Below are 16,322 nucleotides of genomic sequence, written 5' to 3'. Positions count from 1 at the left end.
TGGATGGATGCATAATGGATGGATGGGTGTATGGTGCCCGGATTACTGGGATGGATGGGTGTATGGGTGAATGACGAGGGCAACAGAGGGCAGAAGGCCACAAAAAACGAGGGCAACATAAGGCAGAAGGGCACGCAAAAACGAGGCAAACAGTGGGCATAAGGCCACAAAAAAAAACGAGGGAAACATAGGGAAGAAGGGCACGAAAAACGAGTGGAACAGAGGGCAAAGGGGCACGAAAAACGAGGCAAACAGAGGGCAGAAGGCCACAAAAAAACGAGGGAAACATAGGGCAGAAGGGCACGAAAAAAGAGGGCAACAGAGGGCAGGAGGCCACAAAAAACCAGGGCAACATAAGGCAGAAGGGCACGCAAAAACGAGGCAAACAGAGGGCAGAAGGCCACAAAAAAACGAGGGAAACATAGGGCAGAAGGGTACGAGAAATGAGGCAAACAGAGGGCAGAAGATGCAAAATGGATGAATGGGTGTATGGTGCCCAGATGGATGGGATGGATGGGTGAATGACAAGGGCAACAGAGGGCAGAAGGCCACAAAAAACGAGGGCAACATACGGCAGAAGGGCACGAAAAACGAGGGCAACTGAGGGCATAAGGCCACAAAAAACGAGGGCAACATAAGGCAGAAGGGCACGCAAAAACGAGGCAAACAGAGGGCAGAAGGCCATAAAAAACGAGTGCAACATAAGGCAGAAGGGCACGCAAAAACGTTGTCAAGACGTGCTAAGTATAGTCGCCGATGTGACACGCGATCCTATTACATGGCCACATTTGCGTCGCAACTACGTGCGATGTGAAAATGGCTGGTGTAACTGCCTTTACGATGTAGTTGCCACAATGCGAACGCCCGTGATGACGTTGAGGCCAATGGATCGTCATACAACCTAGCCAGTGGCAGTGCACTGATTGATTTGCTGACCTCGGACTCCTCGCCCCCGTGTCTGTTGCCGGCTTGAAGACAAAAGGGCTGCAGCAGCACGCTCCCACTAAGTGTGAGGTCCCTCCTGCGTGAGTACCTATCCCATTGAAGTGACAGACTTTTGGTTCGGTTAACTTGTAAGTAAAGCCAAGGGCTGTTACACTGCATTCATCTGTCGGTCTGTTGTACTCGTTTTTCCCCCTGCCTCCTTCTTGCTTTCTCGTTGCGCCTCTCCCTCTCTTCTGCTCTTTGACTCCAATTTTAGTTTGCTATTTGCTGAACTTTGATTTTACCTGACATTGACATGTGATCAGCCAGGTGTGACATGACAGTGAAATGTTGTGCTCCCCAGTTTTAGGATTCCAGTGGCTCTGCCTAAAACCCATACCCTCCTCTTGTGTAACGCAGACTCAGCTCCAGTGCGCTGGCCAGCAATGACATTCCACAACAAGGGAAATGGAAGACCCATGGCTTGACCACTGTGTATCTAATGATATTATAGAGTACGCTGATAACATTAATGGTAAGCTACATTTATTCAGGCAGAACCACTCTGAACCCGGAGAAAAATATGAGGGCCCTTTTTGCAGGCGCGGCAAGTGTAAACTGAGTTGCCCCATTATCAGTGCTTTAAATGGGAAAAATAAGTGCAGGTACTCATTAAAATTAGTTAGAGGTGTGGGAAAGGGGCGGGGCTAGCGGTGGGGCTAAGGGTAAGATATGATGATACATAATGACCTCTATATCAGTTACAGCACATATCAAAACGCATAAGGAATGCGTTTATGTTGAAAAAAACACATCTTTATTTCATTGGTAGACTAGTGTTGATTATGGCATCTGTTGGGACGTTCATTTATCTTATATAAATAACGTTATAGAATGTTCTGCTGATTGGATTGTTTGAGAGCTGTTCTTCACACGTTACTATTTCCACCTGCGTTTGGGCCCTTATTTATTTATTTATTTATTTACTGGCATTTTTAAAGCGCAACCAAATACCCGTAGGTGTCTCGGCGCTTGACTGCAGTAATGTCTATCCTAAGAAGTAGGTACGGTGAGCTGAGGATGTGAGTTACTGGTCAAATAACCAGGTTTTTAATTGTTTCCTAAACTGAAGGAGTGATGAGCTGGATTTGACGTAATGAGGTAGGGAATTCCAGATCCTAGAGGCTGCGGCCGGAAAACGACGGTCGCCCCAAGTAGCTGTTCTGCTGCGTGGAGTGATTAGTTGATTGAGTGTAGAGGAGCGGAGTGTTCTGACTGGATTGTAGAGTTTTAATTGATCTTTAAGGAAGCGAGGCCCCTGATCCTGCATCACTTTGTACACTATACACATGGCTTTAAACTTTATCCTATTTTGGATGGACAGCCAGTGATAGGTTCTCAGGGTATCTGAGATGGGGGTGAATTTGGGTTTTTTGGAAAGCAGGCGAGCAGCCGCGTTTTGTACAGTCTGTAGTTTTTTTGTGACTCTTTTTTGTGCATTTAGAAGAAGGCCATTGCAATAATCAAGGGAGGTAAGAACCAGTGATGTAACCAGGGTCTTGGCGGCCGTGTCAGGTAGAAAAGGCAAGATTTTTCTAATCATCCTGAGTTTGTAATGGGCCGTGGAAGCTACCTTGTTAGCATGGGTCATAAAGTTGAGTTGGTCATCAAACATGACTCCCAGGTTTCTTGCCTTAGAGGCGGGACAGGGTGGGGTGCCAAAAGTTGATGGCCACCAGGCTGTGGGCCAAGATGGTGAGAGCTTGCCAAAGATGACCACCTCCGTTTTATCGGAGTTTAGCTTTAGGCAGTTGCCTGCCATCCATTCTCCGATTGCCATCATACCAGCTTGGAACCGTTCGGCCACCTCCTGACCATTATCCTTAATGGCCAGAACGAGCTGCGTGTCGTCGGCGTATGAGGTTAGGCTCATCCCATGTGCTTTGATGACACTAGCAAGGTCCGACACGTAGATGTTGAAAAGTGTCGGACTGAGGGATGAGCCTTGAGGAACCCCACACGGTAGCGACCGACTGGCAGATTGGAATGGGCCGAGAGTGACCGCCTGCGTTCTGTTAGCCAGGAAGGAGGTCAGTAGATCTTTTGCCGTGGACTGGATGCCCATTTTTTCGACACGGTTGACCAAGATCTTGTGGTCAACCGTGTCGAAAGCTGCAGAAAGATCTAAGAGCACCAGCAGGGCTGTTCCTCCCTGGTCCCGGATGGTTCTAATATCATCTGCTGCCTTAATGAGAGCAGTTTCCGTCCCATGGTATTTGCGGAACCCAAACTGGGTGTCATCAAGCAGGTTATTTCTCTCTATGTGGTCCGATAGCTGTTGGTTCATAGCTTTCTCCGTGATTTTAGCTAAGAAAGGGAGACTCGCTATAGGCCGATAGTTTTTCAGCTCTTGTCTGTCCAGATTGACCTTTTTTAGTAAGGGCTTAATCAGTGTGTTTTTCAGGGCATCTGGGTAAAACCCAGAGCTCAGTATTGAGTTGCAGACATGGGTGATGACAGGGATAATGGTGTCTGCAACCGAAGTTAACACAGAAGTGGGGCAAGGGTCCAAGGCTGATCCTGATTTAACTGAGTTCAGTATGGTCCTAGTTTGATCAGTAGTTAGAGGAGTAAAGCTCGTCAGAGGATTGCTCAAAGTTATCAGAGGAGGGGGAGTACTGGTGGTGCTTGATTCTGAAGTGAAAGTTTGGTAGATGTTATTTACCTTCTCAAAGAAAAACTCAGATAGAGCGTCGCATAGTGATTGCGAGGGTGGAGGAGTTAAGTCTGGTGTGTTACCTGATAATGTTTTAGCTATATTGTATAGCTGTTTACTGGAGTTTTTGGCTAATTCTATATGTTTAGAGAAGAAGAGTTTTTTTGCTTCTATTATCATGGACTTATAGGTGGCTAGGGCCTTTTTGTATACATCCTTACTTTCGCCATCATAATCTCGTCGCCAGTGTCTCTCCTTATTCCTTGTTAGTTGTTTTTGTGTTTTTAATTCTTTAGTGTACCATTGAGCAGTTGGAGTGTGCCTATTTCTAGAATGGGATTTGGTTGGTACTAATTCCGAAGTGGCGACCCTCAGCCATTCATGGAATTGATGTGTGGCAACACTGGGATTGTTGGATAGGTCTGGTTTGAGTTTAGTTAATAGTATGTTTAAATTATTATAATTTAAATCTTTCCAGGCTTTGAAAGGACCAGACTTGAGGTGGGGGGTCTTTTTACTCAGCGAGTCTTTGATGGTCATACTAAAAAATATGGCCGAGTGGTCTGTCCAGGTCATCGGGAGAATGTCGGTCACATGTAGATTTTCGATGTTAGTGAAGATGCCATCTAACGTGTGTCCTGCTTGATGGGTCGGGGCGTCAACCAATTGCCTAAGACCTATTAATTCTAGGTCTGACGTGAGGGAGATAGTATCATTGTCCAAGTGTTGCTCAAGATAGAAATTAAAATCGCCCATAACCGTGGTGGACTCATCTGTGGCTATAGATTCAGTTATCGTCCCCAGGTTGGTCAGGAACGCTGCTCTGGACCCCGGAGGACGGTATAGAAGCACTCCCTTAAAACTGAAAGACGGAGAGAATTTTATTATAAAATGTAGGGCTTCGCATGACAAAGCCGGGATGGGGGAGGTACGAATTTCGAAGTGATCTTTAATTATGATGGCCAGACCTCCACCTCTGTTTTTCACCCTGTCCTGCCTATGGACAGTGTAACCAGGTGGAACTGCCGTAACCAGGTCTGGGGCCGATGCCTCATCAGTCCATGTTTCGGTTACGTATAGTGCATCAAGATTGTTATCAATAATAAGGTTGGCGATCTCTTGACAGTGTTTAGGCAAGGATCGTGCATTGATAAGGGCCATGGTGATATGATTTTCCTTAATGTTCTTGGTGGCAGGAGTAGTGGTGGTACTTTTAATAAAGTGAATGGGGATATTACAGTGAGGACAAATAAAGGTAGTACCTGTGAGAATGAGTGCCGGGTCAATGATGGTGCAGCAGGAGGCGGGCGAGGGGCGAAGTTGCAGCAAGGTGCACCGCTGATAAAGTAAGGGACAAGCAGGGGTTATGGCCCTGGGCCCGGTCCCGGCGCGGACGGGCGCAGACGGGCTTGCCTCTGGCGCGCCTCCGGCGCGCCGTCGGCGCGCCCGCTGCGCCCGTCCGCTGCGCGGACGGGAAGCCTTCATCTTATATCCGACGTGAGGAGGGTGGGAAGCGTCCTGCATCTCGAGCGCCACCCCTCCCTCACCCAAGATGGCCGAACCCTTCTCTCCAGGCGCCCCGGATACCAATGCGCTCTGGGAGTCGGTTACTACTTGAATAAACATAATTTATCCACTTTACATCTTCGTTTCCTGCTTCAACAGAGGGGCACACAAAGGAAAGCAGCCTTTGTGCTGAACTAAAAGGTGAAAAAAACATCTTTGGGAAGGTAGAGGATTGTTTGGCGCTGCTGCTCGTGCACTTCCCTAAATTGGACAGGATTAATGACTGGCAGCCGCAGCCCATTTCACATGCCTGATGGAGGAACACTTTAAGCTGATAGCCGTTGCGCACCTGATCAACAGTGCAGGGTCGGTTTAGACCCTGTACTGTTGATCACAACATGACACAGGGCAAGCCCTCTCAGACCTCTGCAGTGGGGCCATTCAATTGAGCACTGCTGGAATCTCCAGCAGCGACTCTGCAAACGGCCTTTCATGCGCTCTGTGACTTGCAAGCTCCTCGTAAGCAAAGCGGCGTCTGCCCTGAGCTGGAGGAGTCACTGAACCTGAGCCTGCTGTGCTCTCAATGAGGGTACCGGTACTCTTCCCTCAACTAAGAAAAGTGCCGGTACTGGCGGACAGAAAATTCGGAAGTGCCGGTACTCAGTACCGGTGAGTACCGGCCCATTTAAAGCACTGTCCATTTTCAAATCTTTTACCATTAATGGCCTGACAGTGTTCCCAAATTAAAAATTGATTTTCCTACTTAAGCCGCTTGTGTTTGTGATTCACAAAAAGTGCAAGAGATTTACTCACACTCTTGAACCAGCATTTAAAATGTGTGTAGCCCTTATGACCTTACTGCACCAGTCGGTGCCTGTCCACCTTTAGAAGTGTCAGCCCTGCTAGGGCATCTTCTTGATAAAACATGTGCCAAGTGCCACATGCCCTCCAAGCTTTCTGTTTGTGTTTGTATGTGACAGCTGTGGGTCATCTTGAATTAGGGACACTCAAGTGGGATTTCAGGAAAAATTATGCTTTTGAACACTGTACAAATTAGATTTTCAGCTAAGTGACTTTACATTTTTACTCACTCCCTTACATATTTTGGGTGCAAGGGCAGGCTATGGCAGAGTACTGGTGGACTATAGGCTAGAGGTTACCTGCACCATGTTTGAGCCTTCGTGCAGCTCACACACACTCACACTCTCTCCTAGTTCTGTGTTTCACAATTCTCTATTGCTCTTAAAACTATGTGGAGTTTTACACCTGATGGTATCTCGGCTCAGGATACTGCTAGTGAAGTTTTTGTCTCAAGTCCCTCAGTTTCATTTCTTTGTACTTGTCACCATTTAGCAACTTAGAAGGATGATCTTAGTACCACATTTGAGTAGCCAGTACATCTTCCAAGTCCACTACTTTCCTGCCTTTCTTAATATTTCTCTTCATAACTATGCGATTGTATACATTTAACACGCGTACGGTCTCTCAAAATGGGCGATTTGTATAGGGTCACTAGAAAGTCCACAAGATTGTCCCTGTCCCCCCCAGAAATTTAGTGTCTCCTACGCCCATGGCTGCAGTGCAGTGACCCCGCCCACCCCAGGACTCGAGAGCAGGGCGAAAAATAAAATGGTCTAAATTAAGATCATTTTATTTTCCGTTTGCCTCTGTGAGCAGTGGGACAACGCTCCTCCGCCATAGCAGAAGAGCCGCCCCTGCCTGAATGTATAAATAAAGGAGTGATCGCTCGTGGTCACTCTGCGATACCAAGCAACTGGGGTCAGTTACGCCATTTTGCATACCTTAGGGGCCTGTACTCCTGAGTCACCCGACATTACAACACCCACAGGCTCACAACACAGCAAAAGCAGCATTACATTGTGTTTTTACCCCACCACAAAACCTTTTCAACCGTGTTTCACAAAGTCATTAGAATACATTAAGCAACCCGTCATGCCCACTCGTGAAACGCAGCCTATAAACAATGGTAAAACGTCAGGCTGGAAAATGGAAACCGTCAGATCCTGCTGCACAAATTAAATGTCAAAGGCCTGCAGCACACACCCCACTGCACATACAACACCATCACTAAACAAAACATAGAACTTCCAATCTTCCATCCACTGAAAAAAACAGTGATTCCAAAACACCGCGGCTGTGGTCAAGAGAAACCGCAGAACCATGTGGTAGGTCACCCAGATTTTGTTAGTGCTACAAGACCACACAAATCATAGTATTGGTCCATTCTGTTAGCTATTATATACCGAAAGAATAATGCATTTCAATAGAGAACGTGGTGGGCGCAGTTGCCTCTGAGCCCTCTCATAGAGATAACAGAGAGACTAAGAATTGCAGAAGAACTGAAGAAAGACTAGGGTTGCCTACCTTTCACTGACACTGGAAAACAGACTGCACTGAAGCTCGATTGTGGAAGAATCCTAATCGGAGCGAGCTACAAGGATTGCTTAGTGGGGATTTTGTGTAACTGTAGAGATTTATTTGTGTAAGTGTAAGCTGCAGGACACAAGCTCAAAATACACTTGTATAGATGCAAGTCTCAATTAATAGTGGACTTCCATTGATTGAATATGGAATATTCCCACCAGTAGGAGCCACGCAAGAGGTTCACCCCACCACTGCAGAATCTAATATCTAGCTGGCACTCACAGGGCATACACCACTCAGAATAAATTCGGCATTTTTCTGGGCCAATCCTGAGTGGTGCATGCAAAGGGCCTGGCCAATTCCCAACAAACCCTGTCCATGCTAGGGGATAGCAGCCATTTTATGCCTTCCCTCTGCCCAGCAGATACAGTTGGCTGTGACTTTCTAGTGGACAGCCAGACAGAAATGTCCATGAGGCTGAGAAAACAGTTCACTGCACTTTTTCCTACCACCTGGGTAGAGCGGGCATACGCGCTGTAATTTACTCTGCCTGGATATTAACTGCCAAGTGGATACATTTAAAAAGTAAAAGTACTGTAATGAAGGTGCATGACTTAGTTCAAGCGCTTATCACTAGGTCATTTGCTCTCTCCTGGCAATGGATGTATTACTTGTGTTGAAGTTTTGGCGAAACGTCTGATGCCCCCGAATGCACCCATATGCTAAAGACTCTCTCCTTTTTTCCCCAGGTGCCTTCGTGATCTGTTGGACGCCGGGGCAGGTGGTCCTCCTCTTAGATGGATTGAATTGTCAGAAGTGCAACGTCCTGGCGGTAGAGAAGTACTTTCTGCTGCTGGCTGAGTTCAACTCTGTCATCAACCCCATAGTATATTCTTACCGCGACAATGAGATGCGGGCCACCTTCAAGAAAATCCTCTGTTACTGCTGTAGCCGACGGTCAAACTATGGCGCCTCCATGAAATCCACCCATATGGAACGGCGAATGCTCTCCAGCAATGGACACAATATGAAGGACTCAACGCTGTAGGAACTTGAGGGCTAATATCCTCTTGAGACACCAATTGTCCAGCAATCGAGTGATTAACAGCAGTGAAATTACCACAGACCAAAAGGATGTTTGTGTTTTAGATGGTCTGTGGCCACTCCATGTCCCAAAGTGTAAATGTTATGAGGAACCGCGTGTCTTTGGGAATTCTCACAAGGATGTTCACTTCCCCCATGAGCAACACCTATATGTATACTGTGGTCAGTAGACCAATGGGGTGATCCACTTTTGGCCTATAAAGCTACAAAAGTCGCATCCTGTCACTCTGGAAGCATGGCCGCTGAAGGTCAGTAGTAGCCTCTAGACTGGCGAAGCCCACCGCGCCCCTTCGACACATTCTACAAGTTGGAAGCCATGTTTTGAAGGCTGTTCTGTTGCATGTGGTTAGCTCGCCCCTCAGTATTATGACGTCATATTTCAGTACTTCTATTTCCGTTTCTTTTTATAACTATTTTTTTTATTATCTCAGTTGTACCAAAAGGACAACCGCAGTAAATTGGGAAAAGCAGGCCATTGCTTTGCAAATCTCTTCACATACAACACCGTCCATCACAGATCACCTCTCTTGCCCATAGCCAGGGCCACAACAGTTTCATGGACTACTAAGGCACTTTGCTGTGGCTCCATGGTGCCACCACTACAACCATTCTTTCCTCTTCTAAAGGTGCTTCAAATGCAGGGGAGGGTACACATGTTTCTCCTGCTTTTTAATTAGCTCCATTAACAGACTGTGTCCGCACATTAGATGCATTAGAAAATATTGTGCGTTTCCTCCATTGAACATTACAGACGATGCTGCATCAAAGTTCATCTACAAAATTGCATAAAGCGTGTGTGGCAGTCTTTCCATGCTATGAGTAAAACACATGGAATGTGTTGCACAAACAAGTTGATATGACCTGTGAGTCATTGAGTTAAGACCGGTGCATTGCTCCTTAGAAATATTTGGATTCTCCAGAAGCATGGTATATCTTTTTACATATGTTGTATGTAGAAAAACACTAAGGTCACATAAGTGGACTTCTGTTCCATGGTCACAAGCAGAAGTATGAGGGTTCTGTTGTTGCAGGTGATTTAAAGGTTATTCACTACCCTGCTGCCACCATTCTAAGATAAGTAATAATACATTTATGGACTATAGTGTTCCACGCCTGACCAGTCACTGTACTGTATACCATTTATCACCATCCAGAGACAATTGTGTTCTGGGCATTTTTTGTCACAGTGCCTCACTTTGCTGTATGTTCATCCTCTTCTTTGAACTCCACAGCTTTTGTACATTGAATGCTACCTGTATTGTGTCTTTCTGTTTTTTACTGGTTTTAATTCATCCAGTATCTAATAAACCTTTTTTCAGATATATCGACCTCGCAGATCTTGGCCTTTTTCGATTCACAACCCAAATAGGCCTCTCTTTTATTGCCAGCAAACCTCTAAGCAGGGTGTGGTCAGTAAGGTGTGGGTGGCAGCATACAAACACACACAAGTATTTTGCATGTGTTACCCCTTGGGGAAGTCCCCGGGGTGTTCTCATAATCGACGTTTATCTATGTCAGCCATTAAACCGAATTTCAGGCATCACCTGGCACAAGTTGTTCACAGATTTTATCTCTCATCAGATGAGAGCCCATCATGGTAGATGCATACTATGTCACTTTATTCATACCAGAGATAAAACACCTTAAAACGGAGGTCTTTAAACTTTTGGGCTCTTAGTTATCCTGCAAGCAAAATGGCTTGTAGTCTGACCTCCTTCCAAAACATTATGGCAGGGATTGGGAACCGGTAGGGGAAGGGCTGAGTTCAGGATGTGGGGATTATAAGTTCATATCGAGGGGCCTTTTCTACAGCCCATACTCCGTATTAAACACGAGACTGCCTCCTGTAATTGGGGATGATGTGACTGCCTCACACTCCTGGGCCCCAAAGCAACCGATCCAGCGTTTGTTATCAGGCTGTCCCCTGTGCTCTTTCACCCTTTTCCCACATTGCCTAGACATCTCTCCAAACTCCAAACAGACAGACATTTAGAAACAAAACTATTCCCATTTGTTGCCCCCCACTCCCCCCCCCCCCTGCAACAAGGGAGCCCTAATTCTAACAAGGAAAGTGAACCCTGTGCACCTTTTGTAAAGTAAGACAGTCATAACTGTCATGTAGTGGCCACCTCTCACCCCTGAGCCCCACTGCTGCAGTATCTGCTTGACTAATGATAGCTGTTACCATGTGAAGTGGGCACTCTCTGCCATTTGTTAAAAACAAGGGACCCTATTTTGTCTCACCTGCTCGGCACCCTCTCTTGGAGTCAAACCTATGGTGCCTCCACTGCTTAAGTTTCCCCCTCTCTTGGGTCATTGCTTTGTGGCCCCAAAATCACTGACACAGCAAGGGTGCACTGAGTCGTAATGTAAGCAAGAAAAGACAGTAACACAGCCATAACTGGGGTTTAGCTGGCCCCCTCCACCCACTGGGCCCCTGTGCCACTGCACCACAGATACCTCTTTCTCCTGGGTAAATACTTTGAGGTTCCTGGGATATGGACTATCATGGCTCTACATCTGAATGCGCCCCTGCCACCCCCGCCACCCCCTCAATTCGCCTGAAAGGACAAGTTGGTGGGATCTAGGGGGACCAACATGCCCATGCTTTTTAAAATGTGATTAAAAACAATTCTCAGGCGTTTTATTAAAAAAGAACCTCACCTGAACAGTTGATGCAGACCTTGGGGCGCCTCTGGCTGAAAATAAAGAGGGTGTCATGTCTCCTGTGCTGTGAAACCAAGGGGGGGGGGGACTGAGAGCTAAATAAACAGACATCAGCAAATTGGCGGCTGCTTGAAATAAATCGAAATAAATGCAATTGGTTAATCTCCAGATGCAAAGGCTGCTTTGGAGCCTGTGTAGACTTTAATTGATGTAGACACTTGAAGCTTCATGGTGGCAAACGTCTATTCTTTTAAAAAAGAAATGTAAGAGGGTTGGCACCCGAGTTCTGCAATGCATCTTTTTAATGTGCTCTTATAAAAACGTTTGCACTAGGTCCAGACCAATTACATATTGCTAAAATATATGCTTTGAAAACAATTACATTATCTTAAATATTAAATCATTTTGTGACAGCATGTCTTATACTAATTCATTTACACATTCACAGTGCTTTCTTCTGCAGGCTGGAACCTTGTAGCACTATAAATATACAAGTCACTATTCCTCACACCACCACCCAGGATTCAACACTGTGACTTTCTGGCCACACTCCGACATCTGCAGTGATCGAATTAAACAATTGACATTTCATGATATAAAAGAGTGAAATTACTACTGAATTTTGTAACTTGCATTTATTTCCTATTTAAGGTGTCTGCGTTGTTTTATATGCAGTTGCCTGAAAGTGAAAGAAAAAAAAAAGTTACCGAATATTTTTTTTTATCCACGTCATTGACCCTGCCACCACACTGAATGACTTCCATTCCCAAGACAGTCGTGGTCATAGTTGGAATGTTTTACTATGCACTTCAACTGCTGTGACTGAAGACAACCTGAAAATGCAACAAATAAACAGGGTTGCACTTCCAGACTATCTTCATTTATCTACAAGTACTTGCAGAGGCATTTACACCCCGCTGGAATGCAGGCATGGGCCCCCAGACGAGCACGCCACACCGTTGGAAGGCCTTTGCCGTAAAGTGATGTTCACTGTAAATTTTATGAAGAATCCCCTCATGTTCCCCAAAACTTGCTTAGTAGTATCCTAGAATCCATTAAATGGCTTACTGCTTAATCTTAATTTGACATAACATGGCTACCGAATAGGATTTTGGGGACCGTGCCTTCTGCAAGGGTTTGGCCGACTGTACCAGGTTGTGGGACTGCTCCATCGTCTGGTCTTTGCCTCACAACACTCTGTCAAAACACAAGTGAAACTCCTGACATGAGTGTTTCCCATCATCCAAACACACACTTGCAGCTACACTGTAGGGATCCCCTAGAGAGAAGCCTACCATGTACATCGAGCTGTTGGCCTCTGTTTGTGTATTCTGTATTTATATGAAGCAATGGCATTTCCACAAGATACGCTGTACATAGCAAACTAATGGTATATGTATGATTGGTTGGATCCACAGGGCCATGAGGCTTGTGCTAAAGACCAAGATGAGCGAAGACCATAAACCGAATAGGCCATACGTTGAGATTTTTTTTTGATAAGCACATTTTATTGTTTTTAAAACACATAAAACAATTCAGCCAATACACTAAAATCACAAGTTTGAATCCATTCGTAAAAGCAGTGTAACCCCCAATCTCAATCCCCATAAAAATTACACAGACGGGATATGGAACCAGGTTAATCAGGACCCTCCACATTCCCCAACCACTTCCCCCACACTCTACTTAACGCACCCCTTGGCCTAGTAAAGGGCTTTCTCCTGGGTCGCGCACCAGTCCACCTCTCTACGCCACCTCTCCAGGGCAGGTGCGTCGGGGCTTTTCCAGGCCGCCGCTATGTCCCGCTTGGCCACCATCATAGCTGTATTAAAAAGTAACTTGTCATTCCTGGACCCATCCAACCCATCAGTGATCTCCAGCAATGAGTGACGTGGATCATGAGGAACCTCCCAGCCCAGTACCTCCGTTAGCTCCACTTCAATAGACCCCCAGATTTGTCCCAGGCGGGGGTACAACCAAACCATGTGGAGGAAGTCGGCCGTGGCATGGTTACATCTTGCACATGATGCATCTGGGCACAAACCCGCTCGATAAAGGCGCAGGGGAGTGAGATACGCAGCGTGTAAGTAGTAGAGCTGAATCAGCTTGAGTTTGGTGGAGACGGTGACTGTTCTGGGGGCCATAAGGGCATCACGCCAGTCCACCTCATCGAGGGGGCCCACCCACTCCACCCATTGATCCCTCAACTTATCTAGGGATGTGGGGGTGTTGTTAACTAGGGTGCGGTAAATGCGGGAGACCCCCCCTTACTTAAGTCCCCCAACATCGTCTGAGCCTCAGTGGGGCTATATTCGGGGAGCCTTGTGTCATCCGTAATATGCATATGGAGGGCATGTCTCAACTGCAAGTATTTATAAAACTGGGACAAATGTAGGGAGTAGCTAGGTTGGAGCTCCTGGAAGCACTGCACATGGCCCTTGGCCCATACGTCCCCCAGCTGGGAGATGCCAATATGGTCCCAGGTTTTAAACCCCTGCAGTCCATTAACTTCCCAGAGAAAAGCCCCATGCCAGAGGGGAGTACATTGGGTCAGCTTACCCGTCCACCCAGTGTGACGCAGTGAGGCCTGCCAGGCCAATAACACGGAGCACGTCACATCAGGTAGTCGGGTTGGAATGGGCCCCCCATACACCATGGCCTCGATGTCAGTGGACCCCAGTTCGCTCAGTTCAAGCTTGTAGGCTGGGTCTGACCAGCCCCCATTGAACCAATCATGGACTACCAGGAGGCGTACCGCCAAGAAATACAGATACAAGTGTGTCATCCCCATACCCCCATCGTATGGGAGAATCTGGCAAGCAGACAGAGCCACGCGGGTCCGTCCTCCGTTCCAGAGAAACTTGGTGATTAGACTGTCCAGTTCCCGGAACCAAATCCTGGGAAAACAGAAGGGGGTATTTTGTAGGACGTAACGGAATCTAGGGAGGATCATCATTTTAAACAGGGCCACCCTCCCCATGGGGTTCAGAGGCAGCGCTTTTCATTTAAGGAGGTCCTCCTTGGCCTTCTTAACCAGCGGGGCCACATTTAGGGACCAGCCCAGCTCGGGAAGAAGGGTAAACCAAATCCCCAGATATTTAAAGGACTGCCTCCGGAGTGGTATGGTAGACTGCCAATCAAAGCACTCCCTAGAAAGATGCAGGGGGACCAGCACTGATTTCCTGGGATTAGCCGCAGCCCTGAGGCCTGCTCGAAAGAGTGCAAGATCTGGAGGCAGTATGGCCCGGAGGAGGCTGGGTTAGACAGGAAGTCTAGTATTAGACCATTCCCATCCGCGGAGGCGGTCTTCAGCCCGCATCAGGGAAACCAGGGGCTCCATCGCCAGGGCGAATAGCAAAGGAGAAAGGGGACACCCCTGCCTAGAGCCCCTGGCAATGGGGAACGCCTCCAACAGTACCCTGTTGACCAGTACCTGCGCTCTCGGGTGAGTGTACAAGACCCGGACCAAAGAACGGAAGTGGGGTCCGAACCCTATCTCGGCCAGCACGCCCTGTAGGTAAGTCCAATCCACCGAATCAAATGCTTTTTCGAAATCTATGGAAAGGAGTGCCAAATATGGGGTAAGCAGGTGCCAGTGCCATACATTGAGATTTTACATGTGGTACACAAGTTTGCATGTGGGATTTTAGTGAGAAATGGTTGGGGTGGCTAGTATAAAGGTCGCCAAGCCAGGGTGGGCTGGATTCGCAGTGGAGAAGACCTTCCAAGAGCTTGGATTTCCTTTTTTTTTAACTTATTTCATTTTTCGACCCATGAAATGTTCATTTGAATGCCTGCGTTTTCTAGTAATCGGTGACATAGAAGGACCAGGAACCTGCAGTCCTGATTAGTACATCAAAGCATTACTAATGAGGAGAAGTGGTATTTGGCAAAGTGTTCCCGTAATTGCTTCTAGTATCATCTGCTCCTCGAAGGCGTTCCCATCAAAATTGACATTGTTCTCCCATGACTCCTGGTTGGAGTTAAAATGGTGACAGGTTGGCCACCATCGTAAGCAGATCCTGTATTCCAATCCAACATGGTAGGTATTCTGCCTTCCTTTGTCAACCCACTCTGTCATGATACCTCGAAAGTGTAGGTAGATGAGATAAAAGAAGCAGCAGGTAAAACCGCAATCTTGGAACCCCTTCAACCTGCCACCCTACAACAATCCACACATTCCACCCTTGCACACACCTTACCTCTCAGTCACTGAGAATGACTTATAAATACCTTTCTCTCAGCTCAGACACATATCTCAGAAAGCTAATTTCCCTGCATCACAAACCAGCTGCTAATGGCCCAGTTGTGTTTCTCTACTTGGAGATGACCCATAGAAAACAAGGCCATACTTTGCCTGGAGTCAGAACCTCCTCCAATAACCCAAGGCTGTTTGACCTTCCACCTGGTGATGTATGGCAAGGATTATTATTATTATTGTAATTTTAAACATTACATGATATAATTAAATATTTGAACTTAACGTAACAGTATTTCTTTACTGCCATTATTTTCTATATGAGGGTGTTGCAGTTCTAAAGGTTGGGCATGTGAGGTGCTGGACTTAATCCAGCTCTGAGCTAGAGTAATTTACCACTGTTTTAGGTCCTTTTTGACTGTAGTAACTTTAGAAGTGTAGCTTGTGCATAGCAAAGGGCTTACTATTTTGTGGGTGTTTGCTTGCCCATCCCTAAACCTCTACTTACTCCTCCCTAAATTGCTCTCATTTAGTTGTATTTCCCTTTTTCCAGCCACCCTCTTCTACTCCCCCCACATTTAGTACTAAGTATTAACCATGCATATGTTAGGATATCCCCATAGAAAAGGTAGAAGATGTGGAGATTTATACTCATCTGGTTGTGAAATGTATTTTTTATAGTAAATAAATAGTACTAATAGTGTAGTACCACTTTATGCACTTCAAAATGCAGTTTGTTCATCGGTTCAAACCCCTCAAAGTCCCCTACAGGGCCCTTCAGTCAATCTTTAACAACCTATGAAAAGACAAAGGTCTTGGCTG

General features: G+C 46.5%; 1 protein-coding gene across 1 annotated transcript in view; it reads left to right on the top strand.

Moving 5' to 3' along the window:
- LPAR2 (lysophosphatidic acid receptor 2) overlaps positions 1 to 9,959 on the top strand; it is a 174,740-nt gene extending 164,781 nt beyond the window's left edge. The window contains exon 3 of the mRNA XM_086960218.1: positions 8,281 to 9,959. Within this exon, the coding sequence (XP_086816344.1) occupies positions 8,281 to 8,579 (299 nt within the window). The 3' untranslated portion in view covers positions 8,580 to 9,959. The remainder of the gene's footprint in view (positions 1 to 8,280) is intronic.
- The last annotated feature ends 6,363 nt before the right edge of the window (positions 9,960 to 16,322 follow it).

This window comes from Lissotriton vulgaris, chromosome 1_1, assembly GCF_964263255.1.
Source record: "Lissotriton vulgaris chromosome 1_1, aLisVul1.2, whole genome shotgun sequence".
In the NCBI taxonomy this organism is placed as follows: Eukaryota; Metazoa; Chordata; class Amphibia; order Caudata; family Salamandridae; genus Lissotriton; species Lissotriton vulgaris.
The sequence above is the reverse complement of the archived record's forward strand: the minus strand, read 5'-3'. Positions and strand labels throughout refer to the sequence as shown.